Source organism: Molothrus ater, chromosome 9, assembly GCF_012460135.2.
Source record: "Molothrus ater isolate BHLD 08-10-18 breed brown headed cowbird chromosome 9, BPBGC_Mater_1.1, whole genome shotgun sequence".
In the NCBI taxonomy this organism is placed as follows: domain Eukaryota; kingdom Metazoa; phylum Chordata; class Aves; order Passeriformes; family Icteridae; genus Molothrus; species Molothrus ater.
In genome coordinates this window covers 29,603,966-29,630,946 of record NC_050486.2, presented here as the reverse complement: position 1 = coordinate 29,630,946, position 26,981 = coordinate 29,603,966, and the positions used below count along the sequence as shown (strand labels likewise).

The 26,981-nt window shown below is 51.8% G+C and overlaps 1 protein-coding gene across 1 annotated transcript in view; it reads right to left on the bottom strand.

Moving 5' to 3' along the window:
- Positions 1 to 26,918, bottom strand: part of DNAJC6 (DnaJ heat shock protein family (Hsp40) member C6) — a 42,292-nt gene extending 15,374 nt beyond the window's left edge. The window contains 6 exon segments of the mRNA XM_036387508.2: positions 1,562 to 1,684; positions 5,109 to 5,257; positions 5,351 to 5,400; positions 6,146 to 6,296; positions 17,838 to 17,964; positions 26,809 to 26,918. Coding sequence (XP_036243401.1) covers positions 1,562 to 1,684; positions 5,109 to 5,257; positions 5,351 to 5,400; positions 6,146 to 6,296; positions 17,838 to 17,850 — 486 coding nt within the window. The 5' untranslated portion in view covers positions 17,851 to 17,964; positions 26,809 to 26,918.
- Positions 26,919 to 26,981: the final 63 nt, after the last annotated feature.

Sequence of the window (26,981 nt, the reverse complement as noted above, 5' to 3'; positions counted from 1 at the left end):
CAAACAAAAAATCCAGCCCCAGGCTCCTTCACCCCAACACCTCCACAGCTCTGATTGCTCCTGATGGGGTTTTTTAAGGTGATTATGGGGGAAAGTTTGCTGAGTCACATTGATAGATCAAAAATGTAGGAAGAGCAGGAGAAAACCAATGCATTCTCAGTGCCCTGGGCTCCTGATATACACCCTGCACTATCCCTAATTGCTCCAAATCCCTTTAAACACTTCCAGGGATGAGGAATCCACAGCTCCTCAAGGTCTCACCACTCTCCCTCCTTGCAATTGGTTTTTCAGGCCCCCTTTAGGCATTCCAGCCATTTTCTGTAGGATTTTCTGTACTGGAGCTGATCCAGGCCCCAAGAACCTGCTGACATGAACAGGCTGTTTGCGTCTTTCCAAGTTTAGCCCCTGCCAGTTGTTTCTGGCAAGATCTCTCAGGTTCATATAAACCAAGTGGGTTTCTGCAGCCTTGTTAGAAAGTGTTGGAAAGGACTCCCTGTCCTTTATCACATTATCCTGATATCCATTGCTCAAAGGACAGGAAAGGAATTGGATTTTTGAGTTGGATTTCTAGGATTGGAGGCATCAAGTGCATCCTTCTCTGTTTGAAGGGAATTGACATCTCTGGCTGTGCTGTGAGAGGCAGAAATGCCAGGCTCACATGGGAGCTCTGTGCAGTTTGGGATCAGTCATTTCCTCCACTCCTCCCAGTTTGTGCTGATCAGGGCTGACAGCCTCCTGGTTTAATTTAGGCTCCAGGAGCAAAGCAGAACTCTGCTTTGGGGCATTGCTGTCAACGGGAAAGGTTGCATGGAGTAAATTAGGAGTGATCCAGGATCACACCACCCTCACACAGTGCAGCATTGCCCAGTGCTGAGTAATCCCTCTGGGGGCTTCCTTCAGCCAGGCCTGACCTCTCCTGATGGCAGGAGACTTCAACAGTCTCCATTTCACAGCTCCACAGAATCCCAGCTCTGTGGTTTCTGCCCAGTTTCCAGCCCCATTCAGTCCAAAGGCTGCATTTTCTCCTGTGACTACTTAGATTAAAGTGCAAATCACAGAATCACAGAATGGTCTGTGTTGGGAGGAACCTTAAAGCCCATCCAGTGCCACCCCTGCTATGGACAGGGACACCTTCCACTGCTCCAGGCTGCTCCAAGACCTGCCCAGCCTGGCCTTGGGCACTGCCAGGGATCCAGGGGCAGCCACAGCTGCTCTGGGCACCCTGGCCAAGTCACAGCAAGCTGGCAGCTCTTGGGTGAAACTCAAGCCTTTCTCCTCGAGAATGATTTTGACCTCTCTTGCTTTGCATTCCTGCTTCTCATTCAGTGATTCTCTTCCAGCTGAGCTTTGGGTGATGATGTCCTTTACTCTGGGTCATTCCCATCCCCTCCCATCCCATCCCATCCCATCCCATCCCATCCCATCCCATCCCCTCCCATCCCATCCCCTCCATCCCTCCTCTTCCAGGAGCTGTCCCCATGCTGTCCCCAGCCTGCAGGCACTCCAGGAGCAGTGGGAGCTGGCAGTGCCTGCTGTGGCTGGCTGCTGTGGGTGCACTCACCATGCAGTGGATGACACAGACGTTTTTGGGGTTCTGCTGCAGCCAGTTGTGCATGTTCTTGCAGACAGCGTAGAGGTTGTGCAGGCTGGGCGCCTGCCGCACGGGCCAGCTGCACTCAGACACCTGCAGGGATGGCAGCAGCACACAAACAGCTTTGTGGGAGCACTAAACCAGCCCTGCTCTGCTAATTCTCCCTGCCAAGACACCTACTTGTCCTTTACAACCCAGAGTTATGTGCTGGAATCCTACTCCACCTCTCCTGGCGCGTGACTCCGCCGTGCCTCCCATGGGTTATGAGGAGGCAGACAAAAAAGCTTTCTCCATGCAATGACATTGGGCTGATGTGTTGTTCCTGAGTGCACATTTTTCAAAATTTACATTTCACATCAGATTATCTGGAGGGGCTCTTTTAGAACGCTCCAGTCTCGCCTCAATTTCTAAAGCCTTTGTACAACGTGTCCCTAAAAACTGCTCTGATTTGCACAGGGCACTGAGCATCTGTTGTTCTGAGTCCTTCTCTGGCACAGGATCTCCAAGCCCTGTGTGACAGATATTAAACTGATGAAAGGGAAAGTTCTGTTCAAAAAAATAAATCCTATCTAAGTATGTTAATGTATGAGCCAGAAAAATGAATGGCTCCTTAGAGCTGAAACCCCACAAATCTTAAAGTGTGTCTGGTTCCTATTCCTCAGTGTGCTGCTTCTGGGTCAGTCCTTGCAGTGCCAAGCAGCACATCAACGTCAAATAGCCCTCAACAGACAACTCCCTTTCATCTGGTTCTAATTGAAATATCTCTTTTTTAAAAGGCATTTCTGGCCAGAAGAAATTTAAAGGAGGAATGTCCTAAGGCTTGTCCTCAGCTGAAGAATTGGTTCTCTCTCTCTCTCTCTCAGCTGACATTTGGCTGCTGCTCAATGGGAATGGGGAAGGAAGGAGATGATTTGCCCAGATGTTCTTAAACAGCCACATGATCCCCAGAACTGTTTCATCTCTCAGAGGAAGGAAATGCTCCAGGTTTTATAAAACTTGCACTGCAGGTTCTGTCTGACACCTGCACAACATCTTGGAGCAGAAACAGGCACCCAGATTCCAGCCAGAGCCCTGCCAGGCTGTGCTGTGTCCAGCAAGGATCCCAAAGGCTCCCATGGGATGCAGGGCCAGGCCAAGCTGGCAAATTCCATTTTTGTCTCACAGCAAGTAGGATATTTATCTGATTGCTTCTTAGATCTCTGAAAGTTTTGGCCTCCAGAATATCCAGATGTGGCTTTGTGTTGCAGAAGCCACTGAACAGATCAAGCAGTGCTCAAAGTCTGGAGAGCAGGGAGTGACCATTCCCTATTTACCCTCTCCACCTTCTCCTGTCTCCAGAGTTTCTTTCATTCCTTCTGTTGTACATCCTTGGTTTCCCCTGTTACAATTCCTGCAGTGACCCCTCCACTGACAGTCCTCAGAGCAGACCTCCCTGCCACGCATCTGGAAAAGCCATTATCACTTCTCTAGTAAATAATATACATTTCCCACCAGTCCATAATTACATATTTCCATTGCCTCTAATTACACATCTGCCTGATGGTTCACAATTAGGAAATTAAATGTGTGCTTGGTGTTTCTGTCAAACAGAACCTCACCAGCACTCAGCACAGACAACCCTGGGGAAAAGCCACTGGAATTCTCCAGCTCTGGGAATAAGCACTCAGCACTTGTTTGATTTTAGCAGCAGGGACCCACAAGGGCCTTTGAGGTTTGGGTTTGTTTCGTGCCAGATTTGAGTTCTGTGGTGTGAAACTGCTCTCCTCTCCTGCTGGGGACACAGAGGGGACAAGGGAGCACGGCCAGGTCTCTGCTCAGAGTCACACTCTGAGTGGGGCTGGAAGGGACCCTGAAGATCATCTTGTTCACACCCCGCTGCCTTCCACTATCCCAGGGTGCTCCCAGCTCTATCCTTGGACACTTCCAACTTTGGGCAAAGCCTTTCCCAGTGGCTCAGCACCCTCCCAGTGCCCTCTGCTCCTCGTCAGGCTGGGCAGCTGGGGCTTGCTGACCCACTCAGCCACAGCAAGGCAGGGAAATGGCCCAGCAGGACACGAATTCACCTCCCTCCTGTGCCACCACGCAGCACAGTGACCCACTTGGATCCTAGGAGCAGAAAGTTTTAAAGAAAGCAGGGACTGAAAAGCTTTTCCTGTCAAAGAACCAGTGTGTATCTCAGTGCAGCTCAGCTGACATCCTCATACCAGCAGAAATCTCACTGGGGTTTCACCTCCTTGAGAGCCCTTTAGTATTTCTGCAAGACGTACAAAGCTCAGCCTGGTAATTATTTCATGTTTTGTGTTGTTCACACTTCTTTCTAACAAAAAATACTTGGAATCAGAACTTCCCAGCCCATAAACTGAAACCACAATATTTTAATAAAAGATCATTTTATTTTCTTCCTGTGTGAGTCAAGGCAATGGTTCCAAAGCACCGAGCTGTCCTTTGAGAGTGGCATTAAAGTCACTTGTTAAAGTGTTGGGCAGGGTGGGAGAAAATTCCAGGGATTCAGGAATTATGGCCAGCTCACACAGCAATAGATCTTTAATGCTGGGCTTTCAGAAGTAGGTAAATTTTTCTCCACCCACAAACAGCATCAGTGGTGCACCAAAATCAATCAAGACTGAAGATTCTGAGCTCTTAATATCTCTTAATTAGTCTTCCCTGTTCATTTACTCATTTTTGAAGTCTGGTTACTGATGGTCACAGAGAAATTTGCTTTAAGTGTCAGTGAGTGGTTTCTGGTGATCAGAATTACTGAAGATAAATTTCAGCTACACCTCAAATTAAAACTAAATTAGCCTTAGGTTAGATTCATTTACCCTGACTGAGAGTTAAGCCTGACAAGTGCTGCTGCCTTTTGGGCTGAAGGCACCAAAAAGTTAGAAACTAAAAAAAAAACCAGAACACAACACCAAAACACAGCACTCCCTTGTGGGAGAGGGAAAGAACAGGAAGTTTTCAGAAAGATTAAATCTAATCTTGCATTTCAGCAGCAGCATTTCATAGAGATTTCCTCTAAAAGCCATAAATGAAGCAGAGCCTCGCAGTGCTCCCTGATGCTGCTCTGGTTTTAGAGAGGGAAACTGGGCCAGGCAGTGCAGGTGGCTTTTTAAAGTCACAAGAGCCAAAATGCCCCTCAGATCCCCTTTCCATCCTGACCTTTGCCTGCTTGATTAAAGCCCAACTGCAAGAAAATCATCTCCCTCCTTCTATTGGTAATTTCTTCCAAAAGCTTTTCATTTTATTCTTTCCCTGCAGCAGCTCCAACACTCTGTAGGAGTGGTTTATTCTCTGATTTATTCTTTATTTCTCTGCAGCCACTCCATGCAATGCCTTTCACTCTCCCAGCCTCCTCACATGAACATTATCCCTGAACTTTCCAGCTCCTTCATCCCTGTGCTCCCAGCTAAAACTCCCGAACCCACCTCTAACTCCTAAATCCCCTTCAATTGTGGGTCCAAGAGGAGCTGCTGCCCCTTTCCCTGGGGAATTTGCTCCCATGGAAGGCACTCACCCTGTTGTGGAACTTGGCACTGCGATAATATTTGGGTGACAAGTTGAACACCGTGTAGTGGTCGGGGTGCCTGGAGTCCAGGAACGTCCTGACATCCTCAATGTGGTTCCTGAACCCCAGCTCCACGCCCTCAGCAGGAAAAGACATCACTGCCAAAGCAAGGAGAGGCCAGCATCAGTGGGCTGGGTGGAATTCTGGGCTTTGGGATTCCGCTACAGGTTGTGTTTCTCCACAGTGCTTACCTATGATCCTTGAGGTAATGTAGGAAATATCCAGCTCTCCCTTGGTGTAACTAAGAGACAAAGCAGGGGACGGAATTTAGGCACTTCAGCAGCACGTTAGGAGTGTTTGCCCAGAAAAAAATCTACTTATCACACAAGGAAAAATCATCTTAAAATTAATTCTTGAGATGCAGACAGTGACCCAGCCTCCCCCTCTCCACAAGCAATTAACTGGATACAAAACCGGTAAGAAAGGTCCCTTTTCCCTTTTGTCATTAATTTTTAGTGCCAGTTTCCAAGAGAAATCTCCAGCAGTTTGCACTTTGCAGATCCCTCATACCCTCCGGGGTCTTGCATTAAATTTCCTTAATTTCCTGTAGCCCCCAATTCCATGGAGGGGGACAACACCAGGAGAGTCCTCAAAGCAAAGTCACCTCAGCCTCTCTTCCATGCCAAGGTGGATTTAGGGATGGGAACATCAGCAAGCACAGCAGAGAGAGGCATCAACACCAGTGACAAAATAAATATTCAAGTGGTGGTTCACTGGAAAGATCCCACAGGGAATCCTCCAGGAACCGGAGACCAGGGGCTCCACTTTCACTGGCATTTCCCAGATTTCAGGGTGCTGATGCTCACTATGAGCTCACATTGTTTTACTTGGGTTTTCCCCACTTCCTTGAGGCCAAACCCCAATTATGAGACAGAACCAAAGAAATTATTTGGGATTTTCCCCTTTCCTCACTCCCTGCGAGCTGTGCTGTGCTCACTCAGTGGGACCAGCAGCTCCTGGTTTTTCCTGCTTCAGGTGCACTGTACCTGGCCACAGACTGCATGACCTTGGAGGAGGTGTCCTTCAGGGTGTCCTTCAGGTTGTCCTTCAGGTTGCTGAAGAGCCTCCCTGCTCCTCCCTTCACCATGTCCAGCAGGCCTCCCCCGTAGCTGGACTCCATGTCTGGTGACGAGGCACCTTCAACACAGCAAAACCAAAAATTACAACACAAGAAAGCCAAAAGTTACAACATAACAAAGCCAAAAATTACAACAAAACCAAAGCCATCATCACTGGTTTGGAACAAGCCCCAACAACCCCTCTGCTCTGTCCACACCAAGCAGGTGCCCATGAGGTGCTGTGTGTCAGGCATGAGCAAAAGTGGTTTTCCTCCTCCAAGGGGTGAGGGATGGCTCCTTCTGCCAGCTGGGCTCAGATCTCCCAGCACTGCGTGCAGGCTGAGTGTTCAGTCTCAGCACAGGGAGGACAACAGGGTAAAAGATCTAAACTGGGGCTTGAACTGCGTGATCTGAGCACCAGCCAGGGGTGCCCAGGTGGCCAAGAGGCCATTGGCACCTGGGCTGTGGCAGAGTTGGGTGGCAGCAGGAGCAGGGAAGGGATTGTGCCCCTGTGCTGGGCTCTGGGGAGGGCACACCTCCAGGGCTGTGGCCAGTTTGGGGTCCCTCAGGACAAAACTGACCCTGAGGGGCTGGAGCGTGTCCAGGGAAGGGAAAAGGGCTGGGAGAGGGTCTGGAGCCCCAGGAGAGGCTGAGGGAGCTGGGCAGGGGCTGCAGAATCCCTGAGGGAGCCGGGCAGGGGCTGCAGAATCCCTGAGGGAGCCGGGCAGGGGCTGCAGAATCCCTGAGGGAGCCGGGCAGGGGCTCAGCCTGGAGCAGAGGAGGCTCAGGGGGCCCTTGTGGCTCTGCACAGCTCCTGCCAGGAGGGCACAGCCGGGGGGGTTGGGCTCTGCTCCAGGGAACAGGGACAGGAGCAGAGGGAACGGCCCCAGGCTGGGCCAGGGCAGCTCAGGGTGGGCACAGCAGGAATTCCCCCATGGAAAGGGGGCTCAGGCACTGGAACTGCCCAGGGAGGGTTGGAGTGCCCATCCCTGGAGGTGTCCAGGCCTTCCTGAGTGCCAGGGTGGGCATCAGGCACAGCTTGGACTCTGCTCTGGGAGGGCTTTTCCAACCTAATTCATTCTGGGATTCTGTGATCTTCAAATTTCCTTCCAACCAAAGCCATCCTATGGTTTGAAACTCCCTCACCTCCAACTCAACCCAACCCAGCTGATTTTCTTCTCACAAGCAAGAACCACCTCCTCAGGAGTGAGAAAAAGACTCTTCCCATCCCCTGGGACATCCCTCACAGGGGCCCCTTCAGGGCCACCCTCCCAGCTGACTGAAGGCTGTCCAACCCAAATTGTTCTATAATTCCATGATAAAATGATAATTTAACTGCAAAAGCACTCCCCACTGTCAGGCAGCCTCACCCATGGTGAGCCACCCATAAATCCTGAAACTGGAGATTCCGTTGGGAAGGTGATGCTGCTCTGATCCACAGCACCTGACCCAGGTCCTAGACTGGTAAAATTAGAGGCCACCTCTCCTCTACCCTCTGTTTTAGAACACAAGATGGCTCCTCGAGGCACAGGAACATTTCTTTTGCCAAACTTTCTGTGAGCATGATTTAAAAAAAAAAAAAAAAAAAAAAAAGGAAAAAAGGAAAAAATCAAAGAAGCTTGTTGGCTTCCAAGCATGGAATCTGTGTTTGATCTCCCCTCAAAAAGTTTGTTTTCATGTTATTCTGTGCTGGGAGAGCCAGGGCTGGAAGGAGGAGATGTTCAAAAGGGGCTTTTAGTTCTGCAGGTCAGCTTTTAAAGAAAAGCAAGGCAGAGAAGTGGTAGCTTGGAACAGGGAAAAGGGGACAAAGGATCAGAGGTTCAACAGCACTGGGCAAATTCTTACAGCTGGAAATGCTGTAGGAGAGCAACAGAAGGCTCTGAGAATGTGGAAAACTTAAAATCTTTAGAAATCAATCTGAAGAGAGAGATTGAGAGAAGAGAGAGAGGAGAAACAGAGAGAAGGAGACCTTCACTGTATTTCTAAGAGAAGCAGCAGGAATCGATTCCAGGTTTCCTGTGTCCCCTAAAGCAGAGAATCAGAAAAGATGGCTGAGGAAGAAATGGCTCCCACTGCCACAGGGCAGGGATGGATGGGATATTGGGGAGGAATTGTTCCCTGGGAGGGTGGGGAGAGCCTGGAATAGAATTCCCAGAGCAGCTGTGGCTGCCCCTAGATCCCTGCAGTGCCCAAGGCCAGGTTGGACCATCCTGTGTTCAGAATAAACCTCCAGCAGTCACCAATGCCAGAATCCCAGAATCCCAAAATCCCAGAATCCCAGAATCACTGAGTTGGAAGAGACCTTCAAGATCATTGAGTCCAACCCAGCCCCAACACCTCAACTAAACCCTGGCACCCAGTGCCACATCCAGGCTTTTTTTAAACACCATTCCAGAACTTTATCACCTTTCTGGAAAAAACTTTTTCCTAACATCCAACCTAAATTTCTCTTGGTGCAGCTCGAGGCTGTGTGCTCTGGCTGTGTCAGTGCTGCTGGAGAAAGAGCCCAGCCCCAGCTGAGCACAGGCACCTTTCAGGAGCTGTGCAGAGTGAGGAGGGCAGAGCAACAACCTCCTTCCAAAACTGAAACATGTCAGGTGGGAGCCTTCCTGCCATGGGCCACCCTCAGCAGTGAGAGTTCAGCTGAGGGAGCCCCTGCTGACAGCACCAGCCTGGTGTTGGACAGGATGGGAGCTGGAGGATGTGGAAATCTTAATTAAAGCACTTAAGTGCTGCTTTTACAGAGGATCAGGAGATGGATGTGCAGGAGAACTTCTCCTCCCAAGGCAGAGAGAGCTTTGGAAGAGAGCAGTGATCCAGGGGAGCTCAGAGGGATGTACTCACTACTGGAGCAGCTGAGGGTGGCAAAACCACCAATGTCTGGATTAGCCAGGCCAGAAAACTCAATCCTACCCAGGGAAAGGGAAAGAAACCACAAATCCAGAGGGGAAATACCCCCTCCTGCTGTCCCCTGCAGTGCCACGAGCAGTGTTCGTGCTTATTCTCAGCAACCAAACACTTTCAGACCAACCCTGCTTTCAGTGTGGGGGTTTGGAGGCAGAAATGGGAGAGTGGAACAGGTGTGGCCTGGAGTGATGGGGACATTTTGGCCCCTGCAGCCAGAGGTGCCCCAGAGTGACCAGCAGCAGAGGCTCACACCCTGCCACCAGCTGAGGGAGGTGCTCGCTGCTGGAATCCAGATTTGGAATCTTTCCCTGCAAAATCTGCACTGCTGGAGATCCTGTCTGCCTGGGGAGGTCCCTGAGCATCCCCCCCCCCAAGCACAGGGCCTGGATTCCAGCTCTCCTGAGAGCCCAGGGGGAGCCAGCCGACATTTAGCAGGCATTTCAGACTCTGTCAGTCTGGGGATTTGTGCTGATGAAGCAACTCTGAGCCTCGGAGAGGGGAGGTGCAAGGAAGATGCCTGGAAATTGAGGCTCAGCAGAGAAGTGCTGCCTTTCCCAGGTCACTTAGCAGGAGTGAACAGACCCTTTCTGCCTGGAAAGGGCAGACAAAAAGCAGACATGAAACCATAGGAAAGGAAGCAGGTTTCCTTCAGGCTGCCCAGATTTTGTGTAATAATATCTTCAGTGTCAAATGAGGGGGTTTATTTTTGCTCAGGGAGCTGCTGCCTGTGCTTTTGTTAGAGGTGGAGTGAGGAAGGATCTAAATATTCCCTGTTCCTCATAATGGAATCACAGAATGCTTTGGGATCTGAAAGACCATCTCATTCCACATAGAAAAGCATTAAAGCTTCATCTCCCACCTTCCCCCAAAAAATAGGTTTGGGAGTTTTAAATCCCCTCTGACTTCTCTTCCAGTGGTACCACAAGAGCCTGGCACTACAATGGGAAAAAATGTGTTTGTTCCTGTGTTTGTGTCCCAAATTCCCCAACTCTAGATGTTTTTTTCTGCTTGTTGCAGCCTTCTCCCTCCCCACAAGGTATTTTCTGGGGGAAAGAAAGGGGTTTTTGCTTGTTTTATCCCCTAAGATAAAGGTGGAGGCTGCCCTGTGCCTGGGCAGAAATGGCCCTTTTAAAGTTCCCTGCACTGAAAGGAGTCAAGCCACTGTTGTTGTGGCTTCAGCAACAAAGCCTGGATTGTTTTTAAGGAACACTCAGCAAAAAAAAAGCTGCTTTTTGTGCCTCTCCCCCCCAGCAGGCAGCAGAGCTCACGTTCCTCCCCCAGGCAGCTCTCCCAGCAAAGGCTGCCTCGTGTGGGACGTGCTTTCCCACCAGCCTGCAGGGAGCAAAGCCAGGCTGCTACAACTCCAGCATCACTCTGACATGGTTCCCACTCCTGGGAGGGTCTGCAGGGCAGGAGGAGCAGCCCTGGAGCAGAAATTCCTGCTACAGCTGGGTTGGAGCATCCCTTAAAGGGTTTCCCATGGCTGGAGGGGTGTTGGGTGCAGAGCAGAGACTCCACATCCCTGGGTACCCTCAGCATCCCAGCTCCTGCTGTTCCCCACAGTCCATCTTGCAGAGGATTGCAAAGAGGAATTTCACCTTCCCTGCCCAGGGAAGGGTGGCAGGAGCTCCTAAAAGCAAATCCCTGGGCAGTGGCTCCTCTGCACCCAGTGATAATCAATATCTGAGATATTATCAAAATCAATATCAGAGACCTGAGGGCTTCACCTGCCAGCTGGGCTTGGAACAACCTGGGGTGGTGGAATGTGGGCTTGGATTGAGATGGGCTTCGCAATCCCTCCCAACCCAAACCATCTGTGATTCTCTGGTTCTAACGGTGTTTTAAGGGCACAAAATCACATCTTGAAACCCAAACCTTCCCTCCAGCACATATCCTTCATCTGGACAGCTGAGCTTTACCACATTTCAGCCAAGACTAAACCATCAATGCTGTTATAGGCACTTGCATCCTGTCTTGGATCAGACACAGCCCAAGTGTCAGAATCACTGGCTGATGGTTTGGGACAGAAATCACCAGCAGCAGAGGCAACTAAAACAGTGATAAAGGGGCATTCACAGAGAAAACCTGAAGAAATTACTTGGGGAGTTCCTAAGACTCACACACACCCCAAACACTGATTATTTTTTACCTAATTTTTTGCTACCAGTCCCATCTGTCTCCTCCTCCACTGTCCCAGATTCCTGGTAGAGTTAGGTTCCCTATGAGGCTGAGCACACTTAAAGTGTTATTCCATAAAAATAAGCAGAAAAGCACGTGCAGAGCAGAAGAGGCTCTGCTCATTTGATAAAATGAGTGCTGAGACCCCCAAGCCCAGGTTTCACTCATCCTGACACTTCCACTGTCCCAGGCTGCTCCAAGCCCCATCCTGGGACACTGCCAGGGATCCAGGGGCAGCCACAGCTTCTCTGGGAACCCCTGTGCCAGGGCCTGCCCACCCTCCCAGCCAGGAATTCCTTCCCAATATCCATCCAACCCTTCCCTCTGGGATTTTCCAGATACTCCCTCTTCTCCTGTCACTCCAGGCCCTCATCTAAAGGGTAAAACCATGATTCTCTCCTAAGCAGACAATCATGAGGCACAGAAGCATCCCCAGCACTAAGATATCTTCAATAATTTATTCAGCTGAGCAGGGAGTTGTTGCTTATGAGGTTGTTTTTGGGGTTTTTTTACTGCAGATTTCCAGCAGTTCACTGGTACTGCCCCATCCAGGCCTTTGCCTGGAGGAGATGGCAAATGCCTCAGAACAGGGGAGGTTTAGGTTGGATATTGGGAAAATTTCTTCCCCAAAAGTCTTGTCCAGCCCTGGCAGGAGACATCCCTGGAAAGAGTTAAAAGACCATTTAAAAGTTGGTCTGAGAGGGCTTTTCCAACCTGAGCAGTTCCATAATTCTGTGTTTCTGTTGGACAACAAAGAGTCCCAACAAAGGACCTCCTGTGGGAAGCACTCGGAGCCTCTGGCAGCAAACTTTGGGGTAGGGAACTCAAGAACCTCTTTTTGTGCTTTGCTGGGATAAAACTCCAGAACTAACATTGCATGAGCCCAAGGCTTTTTATCCAAAGGTTTGTTTGAGGCTGCTTAAATGCAAACTTAGTGGAAAGAATTAAGGTTCTTCATGGAAAGAATTAAGCTTTGCTCTTTCTGCTTTTGCTTGAGAAATGGAAACTGAGGAGTGCAGCTTGCACCAAAAACATGGAGGATTTCCACAAAGAGGGGGCTTTACTCCGTGTTTTTTAGCAGAATAGTAATATTGAGAGAGGAGGGGGGGATTACCACCCAGTGCTTGCCAGATTTGTTTAATTTGTTAAAAATTTCCCCTCATGAAACTCATCTTCAGCAAGGCCCGACAGCGAGCCACCAGGCCGGAGCGTAAAATCTGTCTTTGGAATTGATGGACATTCTCTGTGCTTCTCCCCCCTGTCAAAACAACTGAGAAAAGACAAAACTCCTGCCAACACCCAATCGTTCAAGTGTCCAAAACACACCAAGCAAACAAAGGAGCCATTAAACAGAACCTCCCTGTTTGAAAAGTCAGCGAGGGGGGAACACAGGCCAACATTGTCAGGCCAGGCCTTTGTCCCCGTGCCAGTGACATGGAGATGTCTCTCTTCTGACTCAGAGACAAGGAATCACCAGAGCACAAGACATTATGTTTGCAAGTGTAAAACAGCTCAAGAAATCTCAAGTTCACCGCTTGCAGCTTCTTTCAGAGGCTTTTTCTTGGTGGTTACTCTGCCTGAGGAAGCACAGAGCACAAGCAAGTCCATGCCCCAACTCTTTAGAAGCTCTTTTCTATCTTATCTAGATCATAAACACCACAGAACAGCATAGAAAGGGTTTTTTTTCCTTTCATAACAACTATCCTTGCTGTTACTTTTGCATCTTATTTCCTAGAACCTCTTTTTTCAATGCTCAGCCAGCTGCTAAGAAAGCAGAATTGAATGCCACAGCAAAAACCCAAATAAATTGGCTTCTTCAAAATTCTGCCTGGTTCTCATCTTGAGAGCACTTGCAGCAACTTAAAAAGGAAGAGACAGAAGCAGCTCTGGGTAGATGCCTTTCTTGGAATCTGGTTTTATAACTCGTGGTGTTTTGTGCCCTGTGAGGTTCAGCCCAGGTCTCTCTTGGAACCTCCCCTTATCCATTTCCAAACCTCCATCTCAAGTTGGGGCATTTTCAGGAGGAATAACAGGAGCACAGAGGCCCCACTGGAGTTATGTGCTGTGATACTGCAGCATTCCACAGAATTTCCCAGCACACAGATCTCCCATCCCTGTGCTTGGGATGGTCCAGAGGAGCCCCAGAGCTGCTGCAGGGCTGGAGCCAGGCTGAGAGAGCTGGGGGTGCTCCCCTGGAGAGGAGAAGGATCCAGGGAGAGCTCAGAGCCCCTGGCAGGGCCTGAGGGGCTCCAGGAGAGCTGCAGAGGGACTGGGGACAAGGGATGGAGGGACAGGACACAGGGAACGGCTCCCACTGCCAGAGGGCAGGGATGGACGGGAGATTGGGAATGAATTCCTTCCTGGGAGGGTGGGCAGGCCCTGGCACAGGGTGCCCAGAGAAATTGGAAGTGTCCAAGGCCAGGTTGGATGGGGTTTGGAGCAGCCTGGGACAGTGGGAGGTGTCCCTGCCCATGGCAGGGGTGACACTGAATGAGCTTTAAGGTCCTTTCCATCCCAAACCATTTCAGGATTCTGTTCAGGACTCAGCTGACCCCTCTGTGCCAGCTCCCTGCCATCCATGAGGAGCTCCTGCCTTCCAGCAGCAACTCTGGGCTTCTGCTTCCTGGCTTTTGATTCTTTTCTCTTTTCACTCTGAGCAACACCAGTCCAAAAAAAAATATTAAGCCAATAATCAGAAGCACTTGGGAGCTGGAGCAAAGCTGCAGCCACTGATTATTTTCCTTGCAGAAGGTGTTTATGAGGCTGCAAATCTGCATTAGGAGAGGATGCTTGAAGATCTAATACTTTGCATTAGTCTAAGGAAATTAATAGAAAAACCAAACAGGAGCCCAGTTCCTCAGCTCATGGGAGCTGGTGACAGCAAACACAGCCCTGTTAGTGAAGCCAGCAGCAATTGCCCCAGAGCTGCCAGTGCTTTGCCTTCAGCACAAACCCTCAGCCATCCAACATGTGGAATTGCTCACTGGTGACCCACACACAAATATTCCACAGAGCAAAGGGCATTTCCCTGTGCCCAGGTGCAGAAGAAATCCAATATGAGGGGAAAGAAGAGAAAGCTTTGATTGTTCAGCTTTTTAACTTCACTGGAAATGGTCTTCAGCTGCAGCAGAGCTGGGGCAGCAGGAGCAGGGCAGTGCCTGTCCCAGTCCCCCTGTCCTGGGGCACTTTTGGGCCCCTCAGGACAAGGACATGGAGGGGCTGGAGCATGTCCAGGGAAGGGAATGGAGCTGGGGAAGGGTCTGGAGCCCCAGGAGAGGCTGAGGGAGCTGGGCAGGGGCTGCAGAATCCCTGAGGGAGCTGGGCAGGGGCTCAGCCTGGAGCAAAGGAGGCTCAGGGGGCCCTTGTGGCTCTGCACAGCTCCTGCCAGGAGGGCACAGCCAGGGGGGTCGGGCTCTGCTCCAGGGCACAGGGACAGGAGCAGAGGGAACGGCCCCAGGCTGGGCCAGGGAGGCTTGGATTGGATATTTAGGGGAAAATTTCTTCCCAGAATGGGTTTTTCCATCCCTGCAGGGATTTAAAAGCCCTGTGGATGTGGCACTTGGGGACATGGGCAGTGCTGGCCTCAGCATGGTTGGACTGGATGACCTGAGAGAAATTTTCCAGACCTGATGATCCCATGGTTGTCTGTTCAGCTCCCCACAAGACAGACAGACAAAACAGTGTCCCAGTGTCCCCCACCACTGGTGGCACTGGGCTCTCCCCCCAGACTGCTCCCTCCTCCACTGCAAACAGCAGCTGCTCTGCCCCACAGGAAACCATCACTGAAAATCAGGGGAAAAAAAAGAAAAAAGGACATAAGGAGCTTGGATGTGGCCAGGGCACCTCAAGGGTTTCACCTTCAGGGTCTGACACTGAATTCCACAGACCACAGGTCCCCCTGTCCCAGCAAAACCCAGCAGCACAGTCTTTTCCCTGAGATGGATTTTACCCCACCCTTCTCCTTCTGAGGAAGTCAGATCTCTTTTCCCACCTGAACTATTCTCAACCACTGCCCACCTTGGGAGTTTCAACTTTGGCATCATTGGGAGGAATCTGAAATATTTATAATACCAACATTTTCTCTACTAAAAAAAAAAAATGCACAGAAGTTGGTGGTGTTTTTCCCTTGTTCCTTTAAGCCAAAATCCCAAGCACCTCATTTTCCTGTCTGTGTCTTACACTGCTCCCTAATCCTTGTCCCCAATTATCCATCTGCAGCCTGTGTGAAAGATAAATCATGTCCCCCAGTTCAGGAGCAACTTCAATCACCAAATCACTCGGAATCACAAGCACACCTGAGGGGTGGATTTGGTTCTTTAAGCTGCTGTAATTTCATAGTTGGCAAAGAAAAATGGCTTTGCAGTGAGCTGGGAGAAATTAGGAATTTATCAGCCTGAAGTGCTCAGATGAACAAGAGAGATACAAGTGTGGAGTTTCGATTTGGAACAGAGCATCGCAAGCAACACAGAAAATTTTAAAGTTTTGTTTTGAAACAACCACCAAACAGCCCTTCTTAAATAAAGAGGTTATTGAAAAAATAACCTATAAATAGAATTCAAGGGCCACATTAAGACCTGAGGTTTTTTGCTGCTCAAGTGCCAGGTGTGTTGCTCAGAGCACCTGTAAAATTGAGGCAGGGAGAGGGAACTGAAAGGAGAAAACTCTGGCTGAGACAGATCCCTTAAAAATCAGCTCCCAAATCCCAGAGCCAGCCCTTGATCCAGCCCATGTGTTTGGGAAGAACATCCTGGAAACTGGTAGAGGCCATTAATACAATTTAATGCTCTGGGCTAGAATCAGAGGAGCTGCAGAGTGGAAATGGCTGAATATTGCAGAAAACCTGTAAATAAAGGCATTGTCTGGCTGCCCATGAGCAGGGCCTTTTTTGGTTTTTTGTTTGTTTGTTTGTTTGTTTGTTTTTGCTCAGCAAAACCAGAGAACCAAATTGAGCTGCACTCAAATGATAGCCCAGGATGAGGCTGGATAGGAGCCCCACACCTGCCTGGGAGCCACCACCACCTCCCACTGCCCCTCTGCTCCCTGGCCTGGCAGGAAATTCATCCAGGCAATGGCCTTGATGATAGACATTAACCTGCCTGCAGCATCTCACCATCCCAGCAGCTGCCAGGACCCAAATCACTGTAGCACAGCAGCCCACTGTGAGGAAGGAGCTGCTGGCACAGCCTGTGATTATGAGCAATTGCAGCAGAGATGTTGTAGCAGCAAATTCAGAGATGTTTCTGAAGTTTGGGAGCAAAGTAAGTTAGAGAAAAACAAACACCAGCCTTAAAGAAGACTTGGAAGCAAATTCAGATGGCAAAAGGGAAGAGGAAAACGTGACTGAAAGTGTTCAAGGAGGAGGGACAGGGCTGGAGCAACCTGGGACAGTGGGAGGTGTCCCTGCCCATGGCAGGGGTGGCGTTTTAAGGTCCCTTTAACCCAAACCATTCTGGGATTCTATGACTCTTGTTACATCAGAAAAAATGGGGGGAAAAAAGCCAAGGATAAGTCTCTCCCTGCCCAAGCCCAGCCATGGCGCATTAGGGGTTTTTTTTCCCTCAAAAAGAGGTTACCAGGTTAAAAAAAGAGGCTGTATCTGAAGTGCTTGTGGGGTGCCTCTGGCCCAACCCTGTCCTTCCTGGAACATGCAAGTGTTTTCCTTGGGAATTACAGTGATGGGCCAAGGAGTAAAGGGTTCAAACTGAAATAGGGGAAATTTGGGTCAGATTTACAGACAGAATTGCTCCCTGGGAGGGTGGGCAGGCCCTGGCACAGGGTTCCCAGAGCAGCTGTGGCTGTCCCTGGATCCCTGGCAGTGCCCAGGGCTGGGTTGGAGCACCCATGGCAGGGTTGGAATGGGATGAGATTTCAGGTCCTTCCGACCCAAACCATTCCATGACTCTGTGATTCCGTGCTGTAAGACTACCCTGGCATGGGTGGCCATGAACGTGGTCCCTCCCAAACACCCAGGGTGTTTCCCTGGCACCACTCTGAGCTCCACAAGTTCCTGCAAAGGCTGTGCCTGCTCCTGGAGGTGGGCACAGGTGAGGAACCAGAACCAGAGGGGTCCCTTCAAAGCATGGCCACTCTCCCCACTCCTGGTTAGCCAGGCAAATTTGAACCTTTCGAGGTGAAGAGCTCTCTATCCCATTACCGGCCATAAAGACCATCTGCTCCCTTACTCCCTGATTAAAAAAAATGGTGCACGCTGCACATCATCCATCAGAATTAATCCAACTCACTTTGATGAGTGCCTTTTAGCGGGGTGGGGGAGACGGGAAAAAAAACCAAAAAAACCTCAGGACAATTCTGGGCATCCAACCCGTGGTGGGGAGGGGGAAACATCCCGGAGCGCTCCATCCATTTTGCCTCCTGCTTCGCACGCTTCATCTCCGGGAGCGGGGGGCTCCGGAGCCCGCCCCGAGCAGCCCGCGGCGCTGCCGCCTCCATCCCGGCGCGCCCGGACAAAGGGCCGCTATTGTCCCCGCGGCCCCGGAGCCCTGCCGGGAGCGGCCCGGCGCCCGCCCCGCCGTACCTGAGCTGTCCATGGTGCTGCTGCCGTCGGCGCGGGGCTGCGGCTGCTGCTGCTGCTGCTGCTGCCGCCCGGGGCTCCGGCCGGGCCCCGCGCCGGCCCCGCCGCGCTCAGCGCCGCTGTCCACGAGCTGCAAGGATTCATAGCCGTCACTGCCGGGCTTTTTCCGGTAGCTCCCGAGCAGGCTCATGGGCGAGCCGGGCGGGCGAGCGGCTCCGGCGCCGCGGCCGGGAGGGAGGGAGGGAGGGAGGGAGGCAGGGAGGAGGGATGGAGGAGGGATGGAGGGACGGAGGGAGGGCACGGCGAGCGCTCCGGCCGCCCCGAGGGGAGGGGAAGGGCGGGCCCGCAGCGCGGCCGCCCCCCCGCAGCCGCCGGAAGCGGGCGGGGAGGACGCGGCAGCGGGAGCATCCCGGGGCTGCCAGCCCGGAGCGCTGCCTCCGCACCCATTCCTTCTGCCGGCCCTGCCTTCCGGCACGGAGCCCTCTCCTCCCGCCGCCCCAGGGCTGCCTGCGCGGCCGGGAGAGGCTGAGCGACACCGAGATGTCGGTGGCACGGCACGGGAAGGCGCGGTCCTGCCAAGGTCACCGCCTCGGGGGCTGGCACTGCCCGCTCTGCAGCCTGCGGGAGGACGGCTGGCGCAGCACTCCTGCACCGAGCCCCCAAAACCCTGAGGAGCATCCCTGGGCCGCTGGAACGCCCCGCTGGGCGTGGGCGGGCACCCAGCAGCTGATCCCGGTGGGAGGATGGAGCAGCATCCCAAACCTGGCTTGTGCCACCGCTGCTCTGGCTCCCGGCAGTGCCACCGACTGCTAAAGCCGTTTTTGTTGTTGTCACCCGTCTATTTTTAGCTGTTCCCATGAAAACAGACTCGGGACCAAGCAGAGCGTGGCCCTGAGCGAGTGATGAGCTGTGCCTTGCTCAGATGCAGTTCTCAGCCAGGCCTTGAACATCCTAATTTCATTTTGCATGGAACAGAGGAACCCAGGGATGCTCCAAAGGAAATGAGCACTATTAAACTCTTCTAAGTTGATTTCTTTGTAATTTAAGGAACACTAAAGGCAAAAGGAAGCCCTAACAAAGAGGCATGAGCATGCCTTTGATCTCTGGCTGAAAGGAAAGTTCTCTGCTCAAAAAATAGCCCAGCTTTGTTTCTAAAGCAAAGACGTCAATAAGCAAGGCCAGGCTGGACAGGGCTTGGAGCCACCTGGGGTGGAGGAAGGTGTCCCTGCCATGGCAAGGGGTGGGCCTGGATGAACTCTAGCTTCCTTCCCAGCCCAAATAATTCTGGGATTCTCTGATTCCAATCGTTTGTGTAGCAACACCCAAACCTTGAGGTATCACTGGCACCTGGCTGAAATTTCCCGGCTGAAATTTCCTCTGGGGCAGCAGACATCTGCTCCAGCCCTACCTTGTCATGTGCTGTTGTTTATGTAACCCCTGAGATTTCAAGGCACGGAGCAGACAAGGTACATCTGTGACCCAGAACTTCCCCAGAAAAACCCCGGCAGATTTACGAGCAGCAAACCAAAAATGAGCTGACCTGACATGAGCAGCTCCCTGCCAGCAGCAGGAACAGCTTGAACTCAAGGCTGGGGTTGTGGTTTCTACCCCCTCCATGCTTTGGTCTGTGTGGAGCAATTCGTGGATTGCAACACGGACCAGCAGGGATGGGCCCCTCCCTCTTGGCACCCACAAGCAGCAGGTTAATAAAATTAAAAATAAACACATTTTCTGAGCCATTTTGTGTATTCTGAGCAACCTGGGCTAGTGGGAGGTGTCCCTGCCCATGGCAGAGAGTTGGAACGAGGTGGTTTTGAAGGTTCTTTCCAACCCAAGCCATTCCAGGATTCCATGATCTTTGCTAGGAATCACATCTGTCAGCCTCTCCTGGTCAGTCTAGGATAAAACAATTCCTGTGCTCTGGGATAAAAATGAGAAATTTGTGGGGGTGGAAGTGAATTTTCATTTGGTTTACTCGTCCAGGTAAAGCCCAAACACATCAAAACAGGTGGAGGAGAAACCTGTCAAGACACAAACCCTGCAGAGCCTAAAACCCATCACTGTGGTGTCCACCTGCACCCATCAGCTCCAGAGGCTCAGCTTGGACAAAATTCCATATTCTCAATAATCCAGCAGCCACTCCCTCACTGCTGAGCAGCCAAAGTCTGTCTGCCTCAGCTTTTTGGTTTTTGGGAAAAAAAAAAAAAAATTCTCCTTCTTGTTGAATCTGTTGTTAATTCCTTTCCTTGTCACTGTATTGTCACTGTGTCACCTGTAATTCCTTGGTGGAGGAATTACCACCACAGCCTGGAAAAAGGGGGGTTCTGCAAAGCACAAAGGGACAGAGCAGCCACTCCAGGGGACCTTGGGGAAAGGGGGAGGAGGAAATGACCTCGAAGTCCCACCCTTGCTTGTGCAAACTCAAGGATTAGGGAATCCCGTGGGTTCAGGTGAAGCTGCACTCTCCCAGCAGGAAGTTTAGCTGGGAAGAACATATAAAATAATATTTTCCTCTCTCTCCCTTCTCCCTGTAAGTTGGACTAAAGCAGGTCCACGTGGTTTCTCTGGTTTTTGGAGAACTACAGCATAAAAACGCTATAACAACCAAAAAAACCCCAACCAAAATCAAATAACTTTGAATTGCATGTGACTTTCACAGCTGAAAAGGAAGGGAAGGAGCCCCTCAGAAATATTCATTTATTGAGCAGTGGCTGGTGACAGATCTGAGGGGCAAGGCTGGCAGGGGCCACGAGGGCTGGGGAGGTGCTAAGGAGGATTTTGTGTCGCTCAAGCCTCAAGGGATACAAACCCTCCCCGTTCCTGACCTTGGAAAAATTGATTTGCCAACCTCTGGCTGTTTTTCTCTGTCTGGGTTGCAGCCTCTCCTGGGTAAAGTCTCTCTTTGTAGCTGTAACCAAGCCCCCACTGTCCTGAGGTGCAATTCCATTTTCTGCCCCTCTCCTCCCATCTGCTGAGCAGCTCAGGTGAAATATTACACCCTGAATTCTCCAGGAGCACAATTCATCTGGGGAGTGCTGTTAGAATTGCAAATAGAGCTTGAAAATTAATTGAATACCTGGAGCAATACCTTTAAAACTCCCCGTACCAGACATTTGTTCTGGAGTTTCTCCCCTGGGAATGCTGAACTCCCCCTGCACAAAGGGGAGTTGTGGCCATGCCCAGGTGTGGAGCCACAAAATCACAGGATCATGGAATGGTTTGGGCTGGGAGGGCCCTCAGAGTTCACCTGCCAGAGCAGGGACATTCCCAGCAGTGAGTGCAGAACAGGGATCACCTTTCCTGCCCTCTCACCTGGGCTCATCCATGCCTTGGGCAGAGCCAGCAGCATCCATCCCTGTCTCAGGCTAGAACTGGGGCTGTGTATTCTCTCTGTCAGAGCTGGGGCAGTTATCTCTGTTCATGGGGCAGCTTTCTTTATCTCTCCCACAGCCAATCCTCCCTCCAGGAGATCTCTGCTGTTCATGGGCCATTCATTATTAATTATCTTCTGTCCATGGCCACTGAGTGTCCCTGCATGGCTGATCCAATTCCATCATCCCATGGGGAGATGCTCCGCCCAGGGGAGGAGCCAAGCATTCCTACCTGGGTACAATCTGAGCTTTGGGACAGCACAGCAGCCTCTGCCCCCTGCATTGCCAGAGGAGCAGCTTCTGCTGCCCTGCATTGCCAGAGGAGCAGCTTCCTGCTGCCCTGCATTCCCAGAGGAGCAGCTTTCCTCTCCCCTGCATTGCCAGAGGAGCAGCTTTCCTCTCCCCTGCATTGCCAGAGGGAGCCCAGGCCCATCTCCAGCAGCCCTGGAGCTGCAGAGGAAAACTCCCCCCTTGTGCAGGATCCCTGCTCCAGCAGAGCCACAGCTGGCACTGCAGGAGGGCTGAGCCCCCATGGGATGAGGCTGTGCCACCCCCTGACACACAGGGGACAGGGACTGCTCTCACTCTGGCAGTGGTTTGTTTTCTTTTTTTGTACTATTGTATTTGTATTTTTAATTTTCCTGGTAAAGAACTGTCATTCCTATTCCCATATCTTTGCCTGAGAGCCCCTTAATTTCAAAATTGTAATAACTCAGAGGGAAGGGGGTTTCCATTCTCCATTCCACAGGAGGCTCTTGCCCTCCTTAGCAAACACCTGTCTGCTCAAACCACGACATTCCCCCTGTGCTGCTCTGGGAAAGTGGCAGCAGAACAGCCCCAGGATGTGGCTCCAGAGCCAGGAATTCCATCTCCAAGCAGTTTCCAGACTTGTGCAGGGATAAACCAGTGGGGTTTGGCCTGGAGTTGGGGATGGCCACGTGGTTCCTCCCTGTGGATCAGGGAATGGTGTCCCTGCCTGCACAAGGAGCTGTCCCAGCCTGCCCTGCAGCGGTGGCTCCTCAGGCAGCAGAGCACATTCCCAGGGTGGGATGTGGTGCTCCAGGGAAAATCTGGGATGGTTTGTGGGGATCCAGGTGGAGAAAGGGGCATCAAAGGATCCAACCCCTTCTTAACCCCCTGGACGTTCAGGAATTCCAAAGTGGCTCTGCCTGTCTCGTTCATCTCTAACAAGAAGCAAAGGAGGTTCTGAGATGGTCTGGGCTGGGTTTAAATGTTAAACTCGATTTAACCTTCAGCAGAGGAAGCCTTGAGCCTTTGCTGCAGTGAAAGCCAGCCCAGTTCTCAGGGCCTGGCTGCAGCTGGAGTGCTCCTTCTGAGGATGGATGCTCTGGATGACACAGGATGTGACAAATTTTCAACTCTCAATATCTTTTTCCATCCTTTCCTCCCTGTGAGAGCACACCCATTAACTCCCCTGCTGTGTCAGCACATCTTTCATTCCTTGCCTTTCAGTCTCGTTAAAAAGCTGTCAGGGATGATCCACAATTTACTCATCCCAGCCCAGGACTTGGTTTTGGAGTGTTCAAGGCTTTGCCTGGCTCCTCAGGCACGCTGAGCTGCAGAGCTGCCTGCCAAGGGCTGCTGTAGCTGCTAAAAACATCCATGGTTCACAAAGGAAGAGGAGAAAGGGATGGGAAGTGGATCTATAAGAGGCCATTAAATAGGAAATGCTGGCTCAGAAAGTCTCCAGCCTGCAAAATGTTGGAAAATCAGAGGCTGCACAGCCATTCACCATCAGGTATTTTGGTAAAAATCAGATATTTTGCGGCCTAACTGCTGTTTGTTCATCATTTCCCATTCACTGTGAGGAAAGTGGTTAAATCCTGAGGAAAATCTGGGCACTGGGTGCTGTCTGTACTGGAAAATGGCTGGTGGGGAAAACAGGGAGGAAAATTATACAACCAAGTGTCGTGGTGGGGTTGCATCAGCTGCAGCTGCTGAGCTCAGGGTCAGGCCCCAGCAGCAGAGAACTCCATGGGAATGGTCAGGTTGTGGTCTCAGGTAGCTCTGAGCCCTCAGGGAAATCAGATTTTCCATGAAAACTGAGGGAAATGGCAGCTGGGGCTGTCATCCCTTCCCCAGGATGGACAGGGTGAGGGTTTCTGGGGGGGAATGAGGTGTTCTCACTCCAGGCCTCACTGGGATGGATTTTCCTGGGTGGATATTTAAGAGAGGCCCAGGGCAGGAAGGTACAGAAGGGTCTGGTAGCACAGGAAAGTTGGCCAGAAACAACACAGCCTCATTAATGTGGTTCTACCTTCTGCCAGAATTTTGGTTTTTACCTAAAACTAACAGGAAAAAATGATATTATTAAAGATTTGCTACTCTGACTGATATAAAATATTCCAAAATTGTATTTGCCTCAGCTTGTGGTGACTTACAGGTCCTGGCTGAGGCAGTTTGGGTTCAGGTTTACAAATGAGAATCATTTCCAAAGGGTTCCTCCAGCAGACCCCACAGGGCTGCTCGTGCTCTCTCCCACATCCTGGTTTTAATCCCTGTGTGCTCTGAGCTTTGGGATGTTGTTCAAGGCACAGACGCCCAGTTTGGTGTGGGAATGGATTTCAGCTGGCACAGGGTGCCCAGAGCAGCTGGGGCTGCCCCTGCATCCCTGGCAGTGCCCAAGGCCAGGCTGGAGCAGCCTGGGACAGGGGGAGGTGTCCCTGCCATGGCAGGGGTGGCACTGGGTGGACTTTGAGCCCTTCCAACCCAAACCATTCCAGAATTCCTTGGCTTTGGATGAAAATTCAGCCTGGGGACATCCTTGGGGACATCCCAGCCAGGGATCAGGCTGGGATTGTCCCTCTCCCTTCTCCTGGGGTCCATCTCCACCAGGACAGGTGACAAACCCCCCTTGAGCACTGGGTGGGTTCCTCAGGGTCGCCCTGCTGGGAATGCTCTCCTGGGGTGTCCCCAGGACCCAAATCCATGGAAACCCCCATGGGCACAGAGCTGGAGAGTGCTGACTCAGCTCTGAGCCATGTGGCTCTGAATAGTGCCCTGGGAGCCCTGTGGGGATCCAAAACCTTCCCAAAGCTGGCAGCGGGGAAGGGATGCAGGGAGGGAATGGGAGGAGAGCCTGGTGCACCCCACCCCTCACAGACATCAGGGAATCCTCTGCTGGATGACAGCAACCTGCTCTTCCTGCAAAGTTTTCCATGAAAACTCTCACTTGGAAAAGGAATTCAAATGGTTTTTAGGTTCATTTATTTTTTGCTTCCAGTCATGATCTGGGGAAGTGAATAAATTCAAATTTTCCTCCATGGCAAAAGTCCCATTTCAGAGGATTTGGAGCAAATCCTGCCCTGGTCTCAGTCTCCCTGCCTGATTTTGCCCTGCACCCCCAATTTCTCCATCTCTCCCTTTCCCAGCCTTAATTCAGGGATCTAAATTCCCATCCTTATTATTTCTGGCCGCTGAGGACAAGGAGTTATTCAAGAGAAAGAAATCCATATGTTGTTTGTGTCCATCACACAGGGCCTCATCCACTTTTGGGACTGTAAGAGCTCATAAAATACTGTTTGTATCTTGGTATAATAATATTTAAAATTGTAATAAAATACTAAACCCCTTGTAAAAACATTAACATCATAGAATTATTAGTGGGAACCATTAATTATTTATCATTTCATATAAATTATAAATTTATATTTTATATATAAATATATAACATAAGTATAATTTTATTTCCCTATTTATGGCACTTTAATTGGAGAGTTTCCCACGGCTGCTTTATGCACTCCTGAAGAAGCATCTATAATCCTATTTTTATGGGATTTACAGCATCTCTGCCTGCTACATCCACAGAATTCTGGGATTTCCAGGCCATGTTCCCAAAAATCTGGGAGCTGTGGGCAGCTCCAGTGGTTTTTAGTGGTTTCCTGGTCCCTGGAGCTCGGGCAGGGCTGGATCAATGGTTGGACTCGATGATCTCAGAGGGCTTTTCCCACCTGGATGATTTTGGGATTTTGGGAGAGGAGCAGCCATTCCTCTGAGTCAGGATGTTTGCCATGGATGAGTTGCATCCTTTGCCACATCCCTGTAGTGGTGCCAATCCCAATTCCCTTCCCAAGGGGAATTCCAGCCCCTGAGCAGAGCCGGGCGTGTGCCCGGGGGGGGTTGAGCCCCAAAATCCCAACTCCCACCCCAAAACCTGTCTGGCACCTCCCAGGCTCTGCCTGCCACAATCCATCACCTCCCTTCTCCCAGCAGCTTTTCCCAGCCACCTTTTCCCAGCGGAGCCGGAGGGATTGGAGCAAATCCTGCCCCAAACCTGCGGCCCCGGGCCGGGATTAGGCTGCGCCGGGGATTAGTTGGGTCAGCAATTCAGCGCTGCCGCCAAGAGCCGGGCTCAAGGACAAACCCGGTGCCTCCGTAAGGGCTGCAGCCTCTCCAAAATGCTGCATCCCTGGGCCGGGAGCGTTCCCGGGATGCAAACAAGGCGGCTGTGCCACGGCTGGCTAAATTTAGAGGCACCGGTGTTGCCGTCGCGCCGCCTGTGCCGCCGGAATCGCTCCGTACGCTGCCTTTAGGGGATTTATTTTATTTTTTTCTCTCTTCTCAGGGAAGGCTATGACTAAGAGAAATCCACGTTTGGAGGGATAGCAGAAGATGGAGGCCCTGGTCCAGCTGCGGAGGGAGAATAAAGTCGGGAGTTTGCAGACCTCAGGGTTCGCCCAAAACATTCCTCACCCTCCTCCTCCTCCTCCTCCTCCTCCTCTTTCTCCCTCTCCTCCTTCCTCCTCCTCTCCCTGGCAGTATCCAAAACAAGACTACGATAATGACAGGCACAAGCACAGCAGCCAGACGGGAACGATGGGCTGTTTTCCAGCCGTGGGGGGATAAACACCTACCTGGAGCCGTGGGGAGCCCCGGCACCGCCGTCCCCTCCCGGAGCGCCCGCCCGGGGCTGCCTCAGCAGCGCTGAAGCCGAGGCAGCGATGTCCGCATTTACTTACGGATTTCGGCTATTTTTTGGCCCGAAATAGGGATTTTTTTTTAAAGGCAATGCAGCCCTGTGTTTGCCTCGGCATAGCAGAGGGGGGGTTGAAGGTCAGCTTCCCTCTGGATTGGCAGGGAAAGGCCGGGATCAGCATTGGATGGCAGCGTTCGTGCGCTGCCATCGCCGCCGATGCCCCTCCTGCAGCAGGTCCGGCTCCGGCCGCAGAGAAGCCACACTTATTATTTTGAGCCGGAAAATCCCTTTCCCTCCATTCCGTACGCCCGCAGAGCTCCCAGGCAACCCTGAAAGCGCCAGCCCCGATTCTGGGGTGCCAGAGGAGGTGTCCGAGCTCCTGCGGGCACCGCGGGGCCGGCGCAGCCCGGGGGTGTCCGACACCCCATTCCCAGGTGCCCATCCCCAAATCCCAGCTCCTCGCCTTCCCTGCCCGGCCGGGCAGTTTCGGGCGCGATCCCTTCCCTGTGCCCTGTTACATAACCGGCCGCAAAGCGGGGAACCCTGCCCATCCCGGGGCGCCAGCTGCCTTCCCAATTACTCAGCACAAACGGGCCCTACACAGCACCCCCGATTTTCTGGCGCTCCCTCTCTCCGCTTTCCCCAGCCCCGGGGAGCTTTTCCTTACCTGGCTGCTCGGGCCCGTGCATGCTGCGGCCGCGGCGCTGCGGGAGCGGTGCCGAGCGTGTCCCGCACGCCGCTCCTGGCCCGGCTCCGGCGGCGGGGCCGCTCCCGGCCCGCCCGGGGCGCTGCTGCCGCCGCTGCTGCGAGCTGCGTGCCGCTCCCGGGTTATTTTTGGGA